General features: G+C 43.2%; 1 protein-coding gene and 1 pseudogene across 4 annotated transcripts in view; one reads left to right on the top strand and one right to left on the bottom strand.

Moving 5' to 3' along the window:
- Positions 1 to 1,487: 1,487 nt before the first annotated feature.
- Positions 1,488 to 21,839, bottom strand: part of PSME3IP1 (proteasome activator subunit 3 interacting protein 1) — a 30,408-nt gene continuing 10,056 nt past the window's right edge. For 3 of the 4 annotated variants that reach the window (XM_070399072.1, XM_070399071.1, XM_070399073.1), the window contains 6 exons: positions 18,695 to 18,832; positions 18,136 to 18,234; positions 17,607 to 17,728; positions 12,133 to 12,266; positions 6,466 to 6,530; positions 1,488 to 2,263 (listed from right to left, as the gene is read on the bottom strand). In XM_070399072.1, coding sequence (XP_070255173.1) covers positions 2,046 to 2,263; positions 6,466 to 6,530; positions 12,133 to 12,266; positions 17,607 to 17,728; positions 18,136 to 18,234; positions 18,695 to 18,821 — 765 coding nt within the window. In that variant the 5' untranslated portion in view covers positions 18,822 to 18,832 and the 3' untranslated portion in view covers positions 1,488 to 2,045. Of the gene's footprint in view, positions 2,264 to 6,465; positions 6,531 to 12,132; positions 12,267 to 17,606; positions 17,729 to 18,135; positions 18,235 to 18,694; positions 18,833 to 20,352; positions 20,474 to 21,839 lie in introns of those variants that run through there. The other variant, XM_070399074.1, reaches the window with a different exon arrangement.
- On the top strand, positions 20,763 to 21,226 carry LOC138996725 (large ribosomal subunit protein eL22 pseudogene; annotated as a pseudogene).

Raw genomic sequence — 21,839 nt, 5'->3', positions numbered from 1 at the left:
CGGTCTGCCTCCTGGGACGAGCCGAGGTTGCTCCGGGGACGTTCTGTAATCATGACAGCACGGGTCGCAGGAACAATGAAGCAGAGAAGCAGAAGGTGCCTACATCAGTTTTACCTACACGCCTTGTTAGAATGGAACCGACGTGCCTGGGCTGCCAGTCAGGAACAATTAGCACAGAGTGGTTCCGAAAAAGAGGAAGAAACCTCAGGCATCAGCTCTGGGTGAAGGGCAGTCGCCATCTGCCAATGGGCACTGGAATGCCACTGCATGGGAAGGGGGGAAGGAGTGGGTTGGATGAGATCCAGGGGCCTCTGCCCACGTTAACACCCAGCAGCTTCTCTGCCTGCCAGCCTCACAGTGTCACACATCCTGTGTGTCTCTCTCCGTCTCACACCCAAGGAGGGAGAAACAATTGACGTAGGAAGCCAGGGGAAAAAAGAACCCGCACAGGCCCATTCTCCTGAAGCAGGGGGCCTACAGGTTTGGTTTGGTTAATCCTCACCTGAGGACATTTTCCCTTGATTTTTTAGAGAGTGGGAGGGACGGGGAGAGACAGAAACATCTATGGAAAGAGACACATCAACCGGTTGCCTCCCCCACGCACCCCGACCAGGGTTGGGGATCGAGCCTGCAACCCAGTTATGTGCCCTTAACTGGAATCGAACCCGGGACCCTTCAGTCCACGGGCTGACACTCTATCCACTGAGCCAAACCGGTAGTTTTTTTTTTAAAACTACCTCTGTCCTTGAGGCCTCCATACCAGTCTCCCTCCATCCTTTTCTCCCTCCCGAAGGGAGAGCCCTTGCCTCCTTCTCTGAGACACAGAGGTGGAGCAATACCTCTAGGTCTTGGTGGCTCACCGCCTCTGAGCTGCTCTGTGTGGGAAGGGAAAGGAGGAGAGGCAGCAGAGAAAAGGAGGAAAGGATTAGGGCAGCACCTCTAAGCTAGACATAGCTCCCAGAGTTAGAAGCCACAACTATAAAGGTATCTACCAAAGAGGAACCTCGACAGAATAGAGCATAGTCAGAATATGCGGGCGGGTCCCATAGGAACCCAGGAGCCGCCAAAACTAAGTCATCTTGTCCACAGACCTATCAGCACTTGTGATTTCTGGCTCTGATAAAATAAGGCCTATGTCTGCTTCTTTAAGGTTTAGCCTTTTTTTTTTTTCCTTTTAAAATATATTTTTATTGATTTCAAAACAGAAGGGAGAGCGAGGAGATAAAAACATCAATGATGAGAAAGAACCATTGATCGGTTGCCTCCTATATGCCCCAGACTGGGGATCAAGCCCACAACCCAGGCATGCGCCCTGATCAGGAAGTGAACTGTGACCTCCTGGTTCATAGGTCGACGCTCACCACTGAGCCATGCCAGCCAGGCTAAGGCTTAGTTTTAAATGGGATTAGATAAAGGGAGGAGAAAGACTGTTTTCTCAGAGTAAGGAAACACCTCACAGTGAAAGATGAGTTCGAAGTGACACCCCCTGCAGATGTAGTTTTTAATCTGAGTCACACAACATCAAGAACTGGTTAGTTCCAGGGGAGTGCGCCAGTTCATTACCTGGACCAGTTCTCTCCGTCCGCATCTCCACAATGCAGTGCCACCAAACAATGTGTTCATCTCGGAGAGAATGTTTAAAAGAATACCTGTCCAAGAATGGCCCTTGCTTCCCTGTGCTGTTCAAAAAGGAAAAAAACAAAAACAAAACAAAACAAAAAACCACAAGAAAGCAACATAACCCAAACCCTGTACCAGCCAGCTGCCCTGTCTTCCCAGGGCATTTTCAGGGGGGTTTCTGCCAGGACCTGGCCCCCACCCCACACATGAGTGAGGAGAGAGACAGGGGCCGGACTGGGCATCTGCACCGGAGTGGAAAGAGAAACCAAACACAGGTGGGTGCCGGCACATTTTTAGACGAGGTTAGGATGTCCCGGTGTGCACAGGAAGCAGGCAAAGAAGTTTTCTGAGGGAGGCAATGCCTGCAGGCAGATGAGCCATCTGTGTACTCTTGGGGAGGAGCTCCCTGGATAAGGACACAGAAGCTAGGGGGCCTCGAGGAAGCTGTTGGTTCGGAAGATGGAGGAGACGATCTTGCCGGTGGCGTTGATGGTGCCTTCGCTGTCCGAGCTGGACTCGGAGTCGCTGCTCCCAGAGTAGGCGCCCAGGCCTGGGAGGATGCCGATACAGACCGCAGCCGAGGGGCAGTGGATGGAGGGACCACTCAGGGACGTGCTTCCAAGAGCCACACAAGACGAGGCTTCTGCAAAGGAGGAGGGAGGACTTTAGCTTCATCACCCTCTTCCACAGTTGATGGTCTGCTTTCCATGTGCCAGGCACTGTGGCGAGGGCTTTCCCATGGAAGCCTCAAAACCACCCTGTGCGGGCGACACTACTGTCACCCTCTAGCTCACCTCCTCCTTTACATCTGAGAGCAGAAGCCACAACCAGAGAGCATTTTAAGACCCTGGGGAATGTCACCAAGTAGCTCGAGGCTCTCTTGCCCCAGGCCACCCCAGTTACACTGCCACCTTAGTGACAGAAAGCCTCAATCTAGAGAAGCAGGCCTTAAAGATTAAAGAAAAAGTTAAGAGGTCCACTCCTCCTTCTTCCTTCTAAATGTTCTCAGCCTCATATAGCCATTACAACAACCGGCCATGCAAGTCTTAGCCCTCATTTTACTGGTGAGGGAGGTCAAACGACCTGCTAGGTTAAAGGCCACTTAGAGGAGAAAATGTTAAACTAAACCTGAATCAAAAAATCATGCCAAAACCGGTTTGGTTCAGTGGATAGAGCATCAGCCTGTGGACTGAAAGGTCCCAGGTTCGATTCCGGTCAAGGGCATGTACCTGGGTTGCGGGCACATCCCCAGTAGGAGATGTGCAGGAGGCAGCTGATCGATGTTTCTAACTCTCTATCTTCCTTTCCTCTCTGTAAAAAATCAATAAAATATATTAAAAAAAAAAAAAATCATGCACTGAAAGGATTCCTGAGCTCTTCACTGCAGAGGAAGAGCTGGAGTTCAAACTTCACCGTCTCAACTGACAAGGGTACTATTTTCTAGCGTTTGTCTTAACAAAGCCCGAACTAATAGCTCGTGTAAATATCGAAAGGATACATGGTTCCTAGTATATAAAATAGGGGGTAAGCAAGAAATTCACTGAAAAGCTCAGAGAGATCTCAAATGCCCCGACACAGAGGTCAGGACTAGAATATATCTCCTTATCTTACTGGAAGGTCTAATAACGGGGAAAGCTGCTAAGATAGGCAGCGTTAAAACAGGGAGAGAGAGAAAAGTGGAATGAGAGCTGACAGTGACTGCAGAGATGGCCATAAGGCACAAGAAAGAGGCAAATATCTGTAACAAATATCACAAAAACTTTCAAGATATAAAGAGTTCTTCTGAAACCAACCAACCAATAACCATATAGAAAAGTGGACAAAAGACATGAACAGTCACAGAAAAAGGAGATGAACTTTAAACACAGGAGAATAAACAATATGTAAGAAGGGAAAGTAAGGGGAACAGGCATCTTTACATATTGCTGGGGGAGGGGGCGAGGGCAGTTCAACAATGTCCTTCAGACGTACAAGCTGTTCCTACGAGAACATGCCCTGCAGCACTGCCGACAGCAGCAAGTGTGTAGACCATCGAAATGTCCATCAATAGAGGATCATTTAAGCAATGGACTACTGTTCAGCCACCAAGAAGAGTAAAACATCTCTGTTTGCTGTATCAAATGGTCCACAAGACACTGCGCTAAATGAGAAAGACAAGGGTGCGTTTAAGGTACAATTTGTGTGTGTGGTGGGACATGCCCAGGTTTATGCATGATAATGTCTGAAAAAAAGACATTAAAAATTGGTAACGGGCTGCTCTGGGGAAAAAAAACTCAGTGGTTGGGAAACGGGAGAGACAAGTTTCTACTCCACACTCCTTTGTCCCTTTAGAATTTTCTATTGTGTGCATATACTACCTATTCAGACAGGTTTTTTTAAAGGTAAATGCAAAAATCCAAAGAGCATCCTGGGCCACTTAAATTAGGGAGGATCAGTACCATGTCTCTGTGACCACAGGCATCCCAGTATTACAGCCAGGAGGGCGGGGGACCACTGGGCAGCCCTAGAGACAACAGGGATTGCTTGTCTATATTCTCCTCTAACCACAGGACAAGGGTTCTTGCTTCCCCGTGCCACCCGCTGGGCATACAGCACAGGGCCTGGCACAGAGCAGGCCAGCCCACAGTGTGTGAGAATGCAGGAAAATGTGTTCAAGACACGGAAGCGTTTCACTGCAAATGGCAAAAATCTTTTTTGGGGGGTGGTAAAAATGTTGGGGGGTGGACATGACATTATACTGTATGCCATTCACTGTGTTAAGTTACATATACAATGTACTTTCAGTATTCTGTTAGAAAAATATTTAGGATGTGAGTCACTTACTTAGAAAAACAGCTGCTCAGTGAGATGTGACATTTTATTAAGTATTTCAGGGTGACTTTCTTAGAAAAGAAGGACAAGTCTAAAGTGCCTGTGAGGACCAGAGCTGGCCGAAGGGAAGGGTGGACGGCAGCCTCAGAAAGGCAACCAAAGATCTAGAACTCCGTGGCGTCAGCAGAGTTCAAGCCAAAAGACCAAATCTCCCAATTATCTAGGAGGTTTCAAGAGAGAAAAGAGACTACGACTCTGACAAATTTCATTCCAAAGCAGTTAACTGTCCAAAGAGAACAAAACGGTGCCCTCTGATCTCAGCCATTTGGTGAAGTTTCCTGCCAACTTCTGCAATTGCAGGACCACATTGTCACAGCAAATTAACACTGAAAATTACTAACAGAGAATGTGCTTGCGATTCAGACAGCTGCGTGACTTGAGAGGAGATGGGGTCAGCGTGTGCACTCTGCGCAGAGCTCAAGCCCAGAAGCTCCGGTGGGGGCAGCCTGCCTCTCCCCGGGGCCACAGAGCTGTCTTCTGGGGGACCAAGGGGACAAATCCTCCTACTGCTGAGGACAAGACCCTGAAGCAAGACACAGCAGACATTCCTCCTGTGTGGCCTTAGCTCCTAGCAAAAGAAGGTGTTTCTCGCCCAGCTTCTGCTGTACCAACGGAAGGGGGAGGAAGAAGGCGTTTAGAACGCCAAAAAAGATGGCTCTGAACACGTGTGTGCCTCACTGTAAAGACCCCCCCGCCCCCGTTTTCCTTTCCACTGACTCATGCAAATACTTCCTACCAGGGACTATAAGCACCAGATGCAGAGCTACGAATTACCTGGCTGAGGTATGTTTAAGATTTCCATGAAGTATACACAGTATACACTTATGCTATTTAAGCAGCCACAGTATATTCTTTTTGACCTAATAACTCCATATATTTAACCTGATATTTGTGAATATGAAAAACGATGCATGTATAGGATTATTTAATACAACATCATAAAAGTGAAAGCTATTTAAACGTTCATCAATAAAAAATGGGATAAATATACTATGTAAAACCATATGATGGAACACCAGACAGCCTTAAAAAGGAATGAAGAGCCTGGCCAGTGTGGCTCAGTGACTGAGCATCATCAACCCACGAACCAGGAGGTCACAGTTAGATTCCCAGTCAGGGCACCTGCCTGGGTTGCAGGCTCCATCCCCAATGTGGGGCATGCAGGAGGCACCCGATTGATGATTTTCTCTCATTGATGTTTCTCTCTGTTTCCCTCCCTCTCCCTTCCTCTCTGAAATCAATAAAAATGTATTTTTTTAAAAAGTAGATTATACAGCAAAAGGTATCAGCAACAGTTGGCCATTACCGGTGCTCAGTAGATACATATTTTAAAATATCCATTATTTTTTTTTGAGAGAGAAAATAAATTAAGCCCTGTTTTATGGATGACCCACCGAGTTTAGCTCAGACTCTCAATCCCACAGGGAGTCAGGGGTAGAACTGAAAACACTCTTGAATTTCAAATTCTTGATCCAGCACCCAGGATACACTCACCTTCACTTACAACTGTGCCACTTAATGCAGTGTCAGATTTGATCACATAAAAGTAACCACCAAAGAAAGTGTAGTCCTGGAAACTGTCTTAAAACTAGGCTCACTCCAATCCAACCATCAGCAGGAGCCTGGCATTCTACCTCTCACTGGTAGCAAGCCAGGTGAAATCAAGAAACTTGACATTTGGGGAAAACAGAGAAAAATCCTTTGTGAGAAGAGGTGATATGACCAGGGCTCTGGCTGTGTACGCACTCCTAGGGAGCACAATGGCCGCTTATCAGTTCCACACATTTCTAACATAGTACTCTGCAGGGCAGCTGACATACTCTTGGGTATAAACCTGCCTGGTAAAAAAATTTGGTAAATTAAGTTTAGGTAGGCCTGCTTAGAGATAAACGCCGTCATTCATAAGTGCAATGCATTCCAGCCCTTTACTATTTGGTATTATGAGTAAAGAACGAAGTGAAAGCTGCCACCCACCTTGATTCTTGTCATCTGGGTCAGGGTCCGATTTCAGCCTTTTTACACTGTTGCCACTCTCTGAGCTGTAACAGAAAACATGGTGATGTGAGCTAAGTCCAATCTTGGGGATCAAAGCTTTGGGATCAGGAGCTCCAATAACCATTTATATGGCTCTGAGGCAGCCTCAAGGAACTGGAATAATCTGAAATAAAAAGTCTTCATTTCAGAGTCTCCCCCTGGTTATATTATTGGTTATAAAGACAACTTAAACCCCTGACCAATTCAAGGGGTAACGTGTTATATCTACAACCGTTCCTACACTTCAGATCCTTTGTTGTCCTTATCATTCATCCATCTTGGATAGAACCACAGACGGATTTCAAGACTATCTGGACATGTTCATAAGTGACAAAAATTTAGTTTAAGTTATTAAAGACCGAAAGAAGCATCTTTAGTTATATGCTAGAGATTCTGAAAGTCATCCAAAAGGCCTTCATTAAAAGATCATCTAAGCAGTGTACTTCAGTGAGGAAGGAAATAATTCGAGAAGGAAGGACTTAATTCCAGAAGGAATGGTGGGGGAAAAAACACCCAAAACCTGGCAAATACAAATATAAATCTAAACACAATGTTGTCTGTATAAACACACACACACACACACACACACAAACCCATCTAATTTGGGGTGTCAAACATGATCATACTAAAGTCCTAAGCATGTAAGAAAGGAAGAAGGTGATTGTAGCTCAAAGTCCTAAGGTTGGTGTATAATTTTGCAGGGAAGTAAGATAGCGATTTACTTTAGGTTTTCCTAAGTATGCTGGTCAATTGCAAGGTTGGCCATCAAAAGAACAGAAATAGAATACCTAAATCCAAACTAGTAGTAGGAAGAAAGAAAAAGTGAATGAAGTAATTTTTAATCTTACTTTTTTTTAAAGCAAGAAGAATACAAGAAAAAATTGTTTAAAGACAAATAACATTAAGATAGTAAAAACTATATCTCCCGCCAAAACCGGTTTGGCTCAGTGGATAGAGCATTGGCCTGCGGACTGAGGGGTCCCAGGTTCGGTTCCGGTCAGGGGCATGTACCTGGGTTGCGGGCACATCCCCAGTAGGAGATGTGCAGGAGGCAGCTGATCGATGTTTCTCTCTCATCAATGTTTCTAACTATCTCTCTCCCTTCCTCTCTGTAAAAAATCAATAAAATATATTAAAAAAAAAAAAAAAAAAAAAACTGTATCGCCCTGGCTGGGTAGCTCATTTGGTTGGAGCGTCATCCCGATACGCCAATGAATCAACCAATGAATGCATAAATAAGTGGAACAACAAATCGATGTTTCTCTCTCTCTCCCCTTTTTCTCTCTCAAATAAACAATTTTTAAAAAACTATAAAAAATCCTAATAAATCCAACCGTACCAGTAAAAAGATCAACAGACTAAATTGTAAATCAGCTACATAGGACACACACCTAAAAACTTAACAAAATGAGACAATTCCAGATAGAGTAACCATCAGAAAAAAAAATACTAACAACTTTAGTTAATGTATTTGAAACAAGACAAAATGGGTGAATTCCCAGAAAATAAAACCAAATTAAACTGACTCAGAAAGATATAGATAATCTTAGTCCGATAATCATAAAAATTTTAAAGGGGGGACAAAAATGATTTTATCTAGTTCTACTAAGCTTTCACAAACTAGAACACTACCAACTTATATACACTCCTGAAGAGAAGAGAAGAAGGAACACTCCCTGAATCATTCTCTGAAGCTAGTTTTCATTTTCATGTCAAAATCAGATAAAACTGGGGGGGATACAGGCCAGTCTCCCTCAAGAACACAGATTCAACAACTGATACAAAATATGAGCAAAACAAGCCAGTGGAGTTAAGAAAAATAACAATATATCACTGCCAAGCTGGGTTTCTCACAGGAATGCAACATTAGAAAAATCTATAAATTTACTTTTTCTCTGTAACAGAATAAAGAAAAAATTATTTGATCAACTCAAAAGCAGAAAAAGAATAAGACAAAATTTAACAGTTAATGGCTACAAAAGAACCTCTAGGAACAGAACTTCCTTAACTTGCTTGCCAAAGGATATCTGAAACAAACAAAAGCGATCAATACTAATCTTAGAAGTGAAAGTTACAAACATTATGTTTAAAACTAGAATGTGCAGAGTTGTTTCTAACATTTCACTGGTGGTCCTAGCCAGTGAGGTAAGATAAGAAAAAGGAATTAAAAAACACAAGGAAGAGAATAAAACTGTCATTACTTACAGATGGTAACTTTCTACATAAAAATTTCAAAAGAATCCACTGATAAATTATTAAAGTTAATAAGAGCTGGTGGCTGGATGTAAATATTCCATTGACTGCATTTTTACACACCAGCAGCAAAAATATACATAAAATACTTAGGAATAAATTTAAGAAAAAATGTGCACAACTTTTTTTTAATATATATTTTTATTGATTTCAGAGAGGAAGGGAGAGGCAGGGGAGAGAGAGAGAGAGAGAGAGAGAGAGAGAGAGGAAAAAGCATCAATGATGACAATCATTGACTGGCTGCCTCCTGCCTACCCCCCACTGGGGATTGAGTCTACAACCCGGGGTGGAAATCAAACCATGACCTCCTGGTTTATAGGCTGACACTCAACCACTGAGCCACACCGGCTGGGCTGTGCATAACTTTTTTGAAAAATAATTATAAGACTTTATAGAATGACATTAAAGGAAATCAATAAATGTAGATATATGCCACAACAGGAAGACTCAAATCCATAAAGATCTGTTCTCTCTATAAATTTATCATGCAATTTAAATAACATGCCAATAAAAATGTCTATAGAGATTTTAAAAGAACTTAAATCTAAAATTTATACGGAAGAACAAAGTGGCCAAGAATAGATATGACTTGCCCGACCAGATATCAAGATTTATTATAAAGCAACAATAATTACCCAGAATGGTACAGGTCCAACAGGTCCAACAGATCCAAGGACAAGAAAAAAAGACCCCTCAAACAAACCGATACAGCCGAAACCAGTTTGGCTCAGTGGATAGAGCATCGGCCTGCGGACTGAAAGGTCCCAGGTTCGATTCCGGTCAAGGGCATGTACCTTGGTTGCAGGCACATCCCCAGTAGGAGATGTGCAGGAGGCAGCTGATCGATGTTTCTCTCTCATCGATGTTTCTAACTCTCTATCTCTCTCCCTTCCTCTCTGTAAAAAAATCAATAAAATATATTAAAAAAAAAAAACACAAACAAAAAAACCGATACATGTATGGAAACTTGTTATAAGACAGAGGTGATATTAAAGACTCCTGGGGGGAGGGGATACACATATTTAGTAAAAGCTGCTAGAAAATTTGCTTTTTGTTTGAAGAAAAAAATTGAAATGGGATCCCTACCTCATACCCTTCATAAAATCAATGACAGATGGATTCAAGACTACCATGTGAAAGACGAAACTCTAAACTTTAGAAGAAAAGCTATCTTATGACCTCAGGGTAGGAAGAATTTCATGAACAAAATATAAAATGATCTAACCATAAAATACTGGTAGATTTGACCACCTTCAAACGGTACAAACTTCCGGTTATAAAGTAAACAAGTCTTGGGGATGTAATGTACGGTCTGGTGACTAGTTAATAATACTGAATTGTATAGAGACTAGTTATAATACTGTATTGTATGTCTGAAAGTCGCTAAGAGAGTAGATCTTAGTTCTCATCACAAGAAAAAAAATATTGTAATTATGTGTGGTGATGGATGTTAATTAGACTTAAATAAACTCCCAGACTGACTCACTCCAAACTTATTGCACCAGAATTTGCATGAGGCCTAGAAGCCCATTAACAAACGCCCAAGTGATTCTATAAACCCAGGCTGGAAACATTAGGAACTCCGGCCCCAGGAGACTCATTTATCACCTTGCTACACAAAATAACAAGAAATTATGTAGTTTCAAAACCAAAAAGGGGTTATATGCATGTCACCGAGTACACTAAGGACTATAAGGGAGACAGCTATAAGACCCATTCTGCTGGCTGCAAGACACTACTGAGGTGACTGCCCACTTAGAAAGTCCTTTCCAATGGACTCAGGCCCAAATCCTGAAAGACACTGGGCCAGGCATTAGAGCTTCTGTGAAAATGTGAAAGGAATAATTCATAGCTCGGGCACCGAGCCTCTTCAGGCTGCCGATCCTCCTCCCCTCTGCTATCTCATAAGGACATTTTTACACGTAAACAATGTTCTAGAACATCTGCAGCCGATGAATGGTGTGCCAAACCACAAGACTGCATCAATACACTCCGTTCAATACACGTGGCTGGCTGACAATACACCATATTGATTTACTAATGGACTGCACTTAAAAACTTTGTATCATTTTGCCATTGGTATGGTGGTCAAACTGAAATAGCCAGATTTAATCGCTTTGGTGCCATTGAGGATTTGGAAAGGGAGGAGCGAACCTAACAAAGAACTTACCCAAATCTCCAGGCACTGCTGCCACCCCCCAGCAATCACGGAGGCCAGCCAGGTCTGTGACCCTCACAGGGCCATGTTCGTACAGTCACAATGCCTCTGCTGCTAGCAGCTGCGGCCCTCTCCTGGCTGCCTGTCAAAGCCCTAGTCCTCCTCACTAATTGTGGGGCGCGGTTACGGTGTCTTGGCCAGGTTCAAGTCTCGGACTAATGAAAGGACAGGGTCCTCTCATTGCCACGTGCAAGTCCCAGCTGGAGGGCAGGGCCCTCCCAGCACAATTATAGCCAACAGCTGTGGTTGTAAGCTTGAACCTATGGTCCGAACATGTAACCCCACCTGCCTTGTGATAGAGTTCGGGTGCATGTAGTTAAGTGAGGTTGAAACTCACGAGAATGCTGTAAACAACGTGATCACGCCCCTACTTTGCCTCGTGGCATCTGCTATAAAATAAAGACACGGCTTGTGGGCGCTGGCGCTGTCTCCTCATCAGGGAGCAGCGTCCCACCGAGACCCAGCTTTCATTCTCTTGTCTGTCTTTTCTCAATCCTTTCACCACCCCCACTCAGGGTCACTGAACCAGGCTGAGCTGGCATGGCACATAAGGCGCCCTGGGGCTGAGTATGCCATGGCTGTGCCGGTTCCCCACAACTAATCATCTCCTTTCTAAAGCCTTCCTAACTTCTCCAGCAGGAGCACCCGCCCTCCAGGCAGCCTTAGGTGTCTCCTCTTCCCTGCTCTTATTACGCCCTGAACAGATCCTTTCATAGACCTTGCTACCTCGTTTGCCTAGAAACACAAATGCCCGACTATTACACTCCACCTTTCCTATTATTTTGTGACCGTGGATAAAAGTTCTCAACCTCTCAAATTCTCGGTCTCCTCACCTGTAAGTCACTTGTACTTCAGACACTTGTTGAGGAGGAAGAGATGAGATCATGCGCAGAAAGCACTTAGCACAAAGCCAGGCACACAGCAGGTGCCACGGCAGAGTAGCCATTACTGTGCTGACTGAGCAGTCAGAGACCAGGCTCAGAGGGTACAGACCGTATGAAATTGGGAAGGGGGAGCCAGGGGCGGCTCCCGAGGGAACTTCACGGAGACTCACGCTTAGCTCTGGCTATCATTCCAAGAGGCATTTCAGAGGACACGGTCAGAGGGAGGTTTAAGTGGTGCAAGTGTCGGCTGACCTCTTATGCTTCACAGCTCCCGCCAACAGCTTTGCCTGGGAGAACTTGTTCTTGGTTTCTATGGGTTTCATGGCCACTTTCTTCTCCACTTCCTTCTTGTTTTCTGGAGCAATTCCAACCTTGTTGAGATTACTGTGAGTTACAGGTTAAGGGTCAAACGGAAGAGCTGTGCCAGAACAATGGTAAATTGAGAAGGAATGCAAATCTAATCCACCAGCACTTTGGCTCTGCCAAGTCATGTTTAGCCTACTGATTTGAAAAAGCCCTCCCCTTTATTCTGCCAGTCAAATCCAGCTGATTTCAAGAGAAATGAAGGTGAACACAGAGGAAGATGGCAAATCAAGCATAAAATAATATAGGCAAGGGAACTTTTCCCCTCCCATTCTCTATGAAAATCTGAGTACAGCCAGAAAACCTGCTACTACCGAAGACATAGTTGTTATCATGCTTGCTGGGGAGAACAAAAATCTTAAGGAATATAAATGCAACAGAAAAAAATATGGCTTCCCTGAAAATGTTTGCTTTTCCAATTCTGCAGAATGTCCTGTGACTATTAATGGCATCAATCTTAGACACGACGAAGACTACCTCCTACTCTGCTGGTGCAAGGCAACATCAAAACCACTTAAGTTCATTAAAAAACAGAGTCTTCGTGTCGATCAGCCACCACCCCCTCTCCTGTCACAAGCCTCCTGCGTGAGGACCTCCAGAGGCCCAGGAACCAGTTTTAAATCCTCCCTCAAGGTGATTTTAACAAGAAACCCCTGTGCATATACAACACAACCCAAGAACCAAAAAGTTGATTTTGAAGCATAACCTGTTCCTGGTAGCATCACTTTTTTCATGCTCGATGTCAATCTCTGGCTTTCAAGGTCTGTCACTTTCTTTTGTTCTCTCTACCTGCCTCCTCTCCACCTTCCCTTCCATTCTCTCACAACCTATTATGCAATAGATGAGTGTTCCAACACGGTGCAACTTCTTACTGAAGACGCAGTCGAGCCCTCTTGGAGCAATAGTGACATCTAGTGCCCAAGGAATCTGAGAAGCATATATTATCAACCCCAAGAGGTGGGGATGGGGGGGGTGTATGGTCTAAGCTGTTTATTTGTCTTTAAACAATGGAGAATACTGGGTACCAGAAATAAGGAAAGTCTAATTCTGATCACTTTCCAGGCACTATCTCTGTTCTTATGAACACCAGTTACCTTAAATATTTGCAATATTCAATAGGGATTATGCATATAGCTCAATACTACTGTTTCATCAGTTTCATGTTTTTAAGGTCATTATGGGAACAGATAGGGTATTAATACTAAATTTCATCCTTTTTAAGAATAAAAATGGAGAGAGAGAGAAACAACAATCAGGCGCCTCCCAAATGCAACCAGACCAGGGATTGAACCCACAACCCAGGTACGTGCCCTGACTAGGAACTGAACCCGAAACCTTTCAAGGCATGCGAGGACGCTCCAACCGACCAAGCCACCTGGCAAGGATTGGTACTATAATTTTTTTTAAAAAATATATTTTATTGATTTTTTACAGAGAGGAAGGGAGAGAGATAGAGAGTTAGAAACATCGATGAGAGAGAAACATCGATCAGCTGCCTCCTGCACATCTCCCACTGGAGATGTGCCCGCAACCCAGGTACATGCCCTTGACCGGAATCGAACCTGGGACCTTTCAGTCCGCAGGCCGACGCTCTATCCACTGAGCCAAACTGGTTTCGGCTGTTACTATAATTTTTAAGTGCATTAATAAACAGTTTAAATTTGTAAAAAAAAAAAAAAAAAAGAATAAAAATGAGCCCTAGACGGTTTGGCTCAGTGGATAAGAGTGTTGGCTTGCAGATTAAAGGGTCCCAGGTTCAATTCCTGATCAGGGCACATGCCCAGGTTGTGGGCTCCATCCCCAGTGGGGAGCATGCAGGAGGCAGTGAATCAATGATTCTCTATCAGTGATATTTCTCTCTCGCTCTCTCTCTCTTTCTCTCTCTCTCCCTTCCTTTCTGATATCAATAAAAATATATTTTAAAAAGTAAGAGCATAACCCATAGACACAGACAATAGGGTGGTGAAGGCTTGGGGGGGCGGGGAGGTGAGGGAGGGCAATCGGGGGGAAAAAAGGGACATATGTAATTCTTTCACAATAAAAATTTATATTAAAAAAAGAATAAAAATGAAAGACACAGATTGTATCTTTCTAGTATAGAATGCCCAAAGCCATGAGCATGCTGTGATTTTTCCCTACAACTCCAACATTAAGGAATAGAAACTCAAAGAAAATTTTTAATATTAAATGTTGAAAATTATAACAAATTGGAATTAACACAATGAACATACTCGTGTATTTATAATACCAGGACGCAGACAAAAAAAACAACAACAACACTTAATTTTTAGTCTTTTAAAGGGAAGAATAAAAGAATCCTTTTCTTTTGGGGGAGACGGGGAAGATGGGAGGGAGGTGGTAATATTATTTTTGATCCATATCCAAAGCATAAGCAATTTTTTTCCGTAAGTCCTTCTCCTATAAAATGTTTTAAATACACAAACACACCTCAAATCTCTCAAGAAACTCATTAAAAGGCATTTTTTAAAAAATTACAATTCTTAATACGTAATGTGGGTAAAGGAAACTAGAGGTCTGCTGTTTATATGGCACAAACCACAGCTTATTTGTATTCACAAGTATCACATTATAAAATGTATCATATTATAAAGGTCAGTTAAAGCCAAGAGCCAAGAGCTTCCATAAACAAATGTCGAGTCCTCCAATTCCTACCTCAACATGTCTCTGGCTACAGTCACCCTTGGGATTAGTGCATATACACCAGTGAGTTGGAAGGCTTGCTTTTCTTTGGTTTTTCTAAAGAGTCAGAACTTTCCAAGTTTCTGACAAAAGCCAATACCCCTGGGGCCCCGTCAAGGTGGCTGTAACGTTACCAGGACAGGAAAGTTTCTTTGGCCTCACTTCTGCCCTATTCATTCTTCCCTTTGAATTGGAAACCGAAGGGGGTCTCATCCATAACCACTGCTTTCCAGAATGCTGCTTTGGGAGGCACTCGGTCTTATTTGCTAGCCTAGCAAATTAAGCACATGAAACAGGACAATTCACGTGAGACGTGTCATTAATGTCCTTCCTTAGAGGAAAAAGCCTGGTGCCTGAAACAATGCCATACACATTTCTGCCCATGTCTACAAACCCCAATGCGTACTGCTGTTCTGGGGTCAGCAGAGGGGAGCTTCCGAATAATCAGTCTCGATCCCCCAGTTGGGATTGAGGGGTAACTTTCCATCAACTCCTATCTTAATGTTACACCAGAAAGCCACTAGGAGAACTAGGACGGGAAGCCAGGTCTCTTGCTACCAATTAAGAGCAGGCTTTGTGACACCATGCTGCCACCTTATTTCAATCACCGTCGCCTTGATTTAAACCAAATCCCGAGGAATCTTTGCGCACTTTCTCCCATATAACTCTTTAATAGAACCCCACTCTGTACACTGTCTGCAAAAAAATATCAACACACACAGCAGTGTCATATCACTCGGAAGTGAAGCCTGCTCAATCGCACTAGTGAAGTCATTCAACATATAAGCTTTGAAATATTCAAATAAGATTTCTCATAGGAGGCTTGGCCAGCATGGCTCAAATGGTTGAGCACTGACCTATGAACCAGGAGGTCACGGTTCAATTCTCAGTCAGGGCACATGCCCAGGTTGCGGGCTCGATCCCCAGTGTGGGGTGTGCAAGAGGCAGCCAATCAATGATTCACTCTCATCATTGGTGTTTCTCCCCACGGCCTCTCTCTCTCTCTCTCCCTCCTTCCCCCTCTGTAATCAATTAAAAACAAATTTTTTTTTAAAGAAACCCTCTTCCCTTAAAAAAAAAAAAATTCTCATAGGAGAAAAAAAAACTAGGGTGGTCTTATTAACCTCTCCTATGAGTCATTCATTACTTTATCCAAATATATACCAAGAAACCACTACATACCAGGCACTGAAAAATCAGTGATGGCCAAGTCCCTGTTCTTATAAAGCTTACTTTACCTTCCAGCAGGTGAGAGGCAAACAAACCAAGACTTTCAGGTAGTGACAAGTACTATTAAAAATGACATTATAGACAGTGATGGGAGGGGGTGCAATTTTAGGTGGGCTGCTTAGGGAGAGTCTCTATTAGGAAGGGAAATGTGAACTGAGATCCGAGGGCCATGAAACGAGCCTTGTAAAATCTGAGGGCCGAGCATTCGTGGCCAAGAATGCAACTACAAAGGCCTTGGGATGGAAACACCAAGTTCAGTGAGAGGGACATAGGAAGGCCAGTGGGCTGCAGTACAGCGAACACTAGGAAGAGTGAGTTCAGATGGAATGGGGAGGGGAGTTGGCCTAAATAATGCTGAGCCCTGTAGGGCCTGGTAAAGAATGTAGACTTAAGTTTAAATGCAACTGGAGGCCACTAGTGCTCAAACAGTAAAGTGACATGATTCCGTGCATGTTTTCAAATGTCCCTGAGAAATGACTATTGGGGACGAGAGAAGCAGCTGAGGCTAAGTGGAGGGCCACAGCAGTGCAGAGAAGAGTCGATGACTACTGCAATGGCAGTATAGAGAGCAAGAACTGCACAGATTTGTAGCACATTTTGGAGGTAATTTTTGACCCAGGTACCTGGAGGTATAGGAGTACCATTACTGAGATTGGGAAGACCAGAAGAGATTTTTTTTTTGGGGGGGGGGGGGGGGGGGAGGGGGCGGCGGGGAAGGGCAGTATGACGAGGGTGGGGTTGTGAGGCATGGAATTAAGAATTTTGATTTAATCAAGTTACATTTGGGATGTCTATTAGGACATTCAAGTGGATGTTAAAAAGGTAATACTGAGCCAAAGCAGTCATCTTTGTTGCTGCCTCTACTCCTCTATGGGGACAGACCAGGGAAGGTTACTAAGGACACAAGAAAGTTGCTAAACATTTTATTTGAAAACTCAGAAGCCAGTTTTTGCCCTAGATGAGGTTTACTGCATAGCCCATCTGTTTTGAAGCCTAATCTCAAAAGGCAAGAATATCCTGGTACTGATTATTAGGATTTAGGCCTTTAGTTAATTCTAAAGGATTTGGACTTCTGATTGCAACAGATTCTTACATGCAACATAACTCCGTAGATCAGTACCAGTGAGTTATTCAGTCATCAAAGTATCACCATTGGAAAGGCCATCGTGGCTCAATGGTTCAGCACTGACCTATGAACCAGGAGATCACGGTTCGATTCTCGGTCAGGGCACGTGCCCAGGTTGCGGGCTCGAGTAGGGGGTGTGCAGGAGGCAGCCAATCAATGATTCTCTCTCATCATTGGTGTTCCTCTCTCCCTCTCCCTTCCTCTCTGAAATCAATAAAAATAAGGACCTTCATTCTATTTATAAAGAAACCAAAATCGTAGATGTTGATGGGAAAACTGACACCTTCTCTCAAAGTACAAAGGATATTCTGTATTCCTTCAGTTCTTTCAGTTCTTCTTCTCTTCGCTGCTTTTCTATTAATTCCTGCTGCCGAGAAACCTCATCAAGGAAGTTGGTCTCATCTTCATCTAAGCCTCTTACCATGTTTTCTGAGGAAATAATTTTAAAAGAACACTTAGCAGGCTTAAGGGAAAACACAGGCAGATAAGATTTTTCCTTTTCCTCTTTTTTTTTTTTTAATAAACGGCAGATCCTTCAGGGGATTAGAGGAAGGATTCTGTAAACACCATGGCTTTGGGATAGATAGCATGGCATAAAATCAAGGCATTTCTCCCATTACTAGATATTACCATAGAATGAAAATGGGTATCTTGAGCTCTAAACAAAATGCTCAATGTGATCTAGAAGGCAGAAGTTTGTCTCTTTCCCAGCAAACAAGCATTTAGAGACTAGATAATCACAATTCCACGGCTAGTTAGAAAAAGTATTGCATGAGGTAAACATGCGTCAAAAAGCCCCTGCGGAGACCCTTGGACTCGTGTTTTCTGAAGCTTACTGAATTTGAACTGCTCCTCGTACTCCTGCTGCTTCCTGTCTTTCTGTTCCTGTAGCCTTTCATATAGAGACCGCGGGTCATACACCTCCTCTGGACATTCTGAAAGGGAGAGAAAGGGAGAGAAAGAAGGGGGAGGGGGATTACATATTTTAGAACTCTTTCATATTATTTTGGAATCACAGAGGATTATAAAGATCAAGTCAAGTCCCTGCATGAGCTGAGGGCATGGATGACACAAAAATAGTACAAAGTCCGTAGCTTCCCTTTGGAGCTCAGAGCCAACTGTCAATGTCACTATCTCAGTTGTTCGGATCCTGGACCCACCTGTCTAGATAGAACAGACTAGTAGAATCTCCTGGAAGACAGTGGGGTAGAGTGAAAAGGGCAAGGGCATGATTAACCTGGCTCTGCTTCCCGCTGTGGAGGCCTAACACAGGCTCCTTCACCCCTCTGAGCCTCAGTGCCTCTACTCTGAAGTGACGACATTGGTACCTCCTTTGCAGGCTTGTTGTGAGGATTAAGACCATTATGTTGAATGGTCAACTGGAAGCCCATATACCTTCTGGATCTTCAGGTTTTCGAACTTTCTCCCATTCTTCTTGCCTCCTCTTGCGCCGTTCATCTAGTTCTGCCTCAGTCACAAACCTCTTTTTGATAACAAGGTTACCATCATCTCCTCCATCCATAATGGAACAATCTATGGAAAACAAACAAAATATTTCAAGTGAGAAATGCAATTAAAATTCTACAGAGAAACAAGAAGATTTAGCTCTATCACCCAGCAATGGATTACCTCAAAAATCCCTTTGACCTTGAATTGAAGAAATCCCCAAATAGTCTAATTTATAGATCACTTGATTACATTTTCCCTAATGTATGAAGTAGTTTTAACAACCCTAAGTTACCTACAAAGTCAGCAAGAGGATCTGGAATAATTCTCATTACATGCTACTCCACAGTAAATCTTACACTGCAAATATTTCTGTCTCTCTAATCTAGACCGATTGGCCTCCTGGCCACCCTTTTTCCCAGTTCGCATTGTCCTTTACTTCTGTAACATCTGACATTGTTCTTTCTTGAAATTCCTGTTTCAGGGACATCACACTACCTCGATCCACCTGTTCTTATTTTCAAGTAAGTTCAAAATGGAAAAACTCAGCTATTTAGGGAGCCTTAGAGATCAGGTCTGGTCTATAAAGCAGGAAAGTGATCTGCCTAGAGACACACAAAACATGAATGGAGAAAGTGAGACTAGAAGAACCCAGATGTCCCAACTTCAGATTCAATGTACTCTGCATTACACTCAGCTCCTCCATCTCTTTCCTGACCTTCCTTCCTTAAATTCCATATCGGTGCCACTTAAGTTTCTATCTTCAATCCTGTTTTCTTCCCACGATGACCTCAACCACTTTATGATTTCTTGATGCAGAAGACTTCCAATTCCCAATCTATATACCTCTACCTGAAACTCTCAGAAAGGAGGGGGAAGGGACTAACGCTATAGGGGAGTGTGCATTACTCCTTTTAAACAAAACTTTTCTGCTTTTCTTTGCTGGGGTCTTTCCTTTTGAGGAACTGTTTTGTGCTCTTCACAGAATCACACGTAACAAGGAAGCACACATTCTGCACCACTGGCACGTCGATTCAATGTCCATTTCAAGTCGACCCCTAATAGCCAAAATAATACGTCTACTGGCAGCATGAAAATAAAGTAGCAGCCATTTACTGAGCTCCACCCTGTACTGAAAACTTTTTATGTATATTACCTCATTTACACTCACAATGACCCTATGAGAAATATATCTCTTTACTGAGGAAGAAATTGCGGCCCTGAGTTAGGTCAGTTGTCTAAGGTGATAGAGCTGGTGGATGGTAGAACTGAGACTCAAATCCAGGCCTGACATCAAAAATTCATACCCACTCCACCATACCCCTCTCCTCTCCAGAAACCAGGGCTCCTGGTTGAAAAGGACATGTCAATTTCAGCTTTCTTCCTAAATCAAAGTCCAGTGCTGAGAATGTTCTTGCAACACTTTTCTTTAATAAAGATGAAAAAGAAAGCTGAGAAAATAAATCCAAACATTCAGAACAAGAGAGTAGTCTCAGCCTAAATCCCACTGTTACTGAAGTTCAGTTTATTGTAACAATGAGAAATTTTTTGGGGGGAAATTTACTAGAAAGAAAACTAAATCAACTGACAGAAGCTGTTGCTCCCACCTAGAGACCACAGCCTGGACACTTCGATTTTTCATCATTCCACCTCTCCTCCCAGAAGCCTGTTATAGAAACAGAATTATGCAATCTCTGTGAACATGCCAAGCATTCCTCCATTCTGCAGAATGACCTCTTGTGAAACAGGAGCCAGCATTTTCTTAAACATTCCTGGCAGAGACAATGTCAGCTATGAATGACTAATGGATGAGAGATGTACTAGACCAGTGATGGCGAACCTTTTGAGCTCGGTGTGTCAGCATTTTGAAAAACCCTAACTTAACTCTGGTGCCATGTCACATATAGAAATTTTTTGATATTTGCAACCATAGTAAAACAAAGACTTATATTTTTGATATTTATTTTATATATTTAAATGCCATTTAACAAAGAAAAATCGCCTTTCTGCCTCCGCCGCCGCCATGGCGCCCGCGAAAAAGCTCCTGGCGAAGGGGGGCAAAAAAAAGAAGCAGGTTCTGAAGTTTACTCTCGACTGCACCCACCCCGTAGAAGATGGAATCATGGACGCTGCTAACTTTGAGCAGTTTCTTCAGGAGAGAATCAAAGTGAACGGAAAAGCTGGGAATCTCGGCGGAGGGGTTGTGACCATTGAAAGAAGCAAGAGTAAGATCACTGTAACCTCTGAGGTGCCTTTTCCAAAAGGTATTTGCAATATCTCACCAAAAAATATTTGAAGAAGAATAACCTACGTGACTGGTTGCGCGTAGTTGCTAACAGCAAAGAGAGTTACGAATTACCTTACTTCCAGATAAACCAGGATGAAGAAGAGGAGGAAGATGAGGATTAAAGCTCATTTATCTGGAATATTTTGTATGAGCTCTTGAATAAAACTTGGGAACCAAAAAAAAAAAAAAAAAAAAAAAAACCACAAAGAAAAATCAACCAAAAAAATGAGTTCGCGTGTCACCTCAGACACACGTGTCATAGGTTCGCCATCACTGTACTAGACCCTCAATTTCCCCCTCCTTATCCTCTATTAGCTGTCGCTCTCGTTCTCACCCTATATTGGCAGTCTGGTTTCCTCCCCTCACCCTTATTTCCTGGTAAATAACTCAAAGTGGGATGGGTCCTTACCACCCACCTAATCTGATTCTCCATCTGGTATCTGAGATTTTCATCTAACTCATATTTAAAAACTTCAAGATGGGCCACCACAATCCCTCCTTGAGCAGACCTGATAGTATAGTTCTTCCTTAAACTCAAATTTGTCTCCCCACAAATTCTACACATTGGTTCAATCCTCTGGGAAATCAAAGGAGCCAAATCTTTTTTCAACATGACAATACTTCAGCTCTTTGAAGACAATGCCCATGTTCCTCCTATTTTATCTCTTTTCTGGGCCAAACATCCCTAGTCCCTTTACTCTTATAAGTGGAGAAAAAATAACAGAGTCTCAAAGCAGTGGCTTACTTTACCAGGTTGCATATGACTTAAACCTGGGAAATAATTATTAGAATCTGGTAATGCCACTG

This window comes from Myotis yumanensis, unplaced genomic scaffold (assembly GCF_028538775.1).
Source record: "Myotis yumanensis isolate MYYU_CA2020_CCGP unplaced genomic scaffold, mMyoYum1.0.hap1 SCAF_18, whole genome shotgun sequence".
Taxonomy (NCBI): Eukaryota; Metazoa; Chordata; class Mammalia; order Chiroptera; family Vespertilionidae; genus Myotis; species Myotis yumanensis.
The sequence above is the reverse complement of the archived record's forward strand: the minus strand, read 5'-3'. Positions and strand labels throughout refer to the sequence as shown.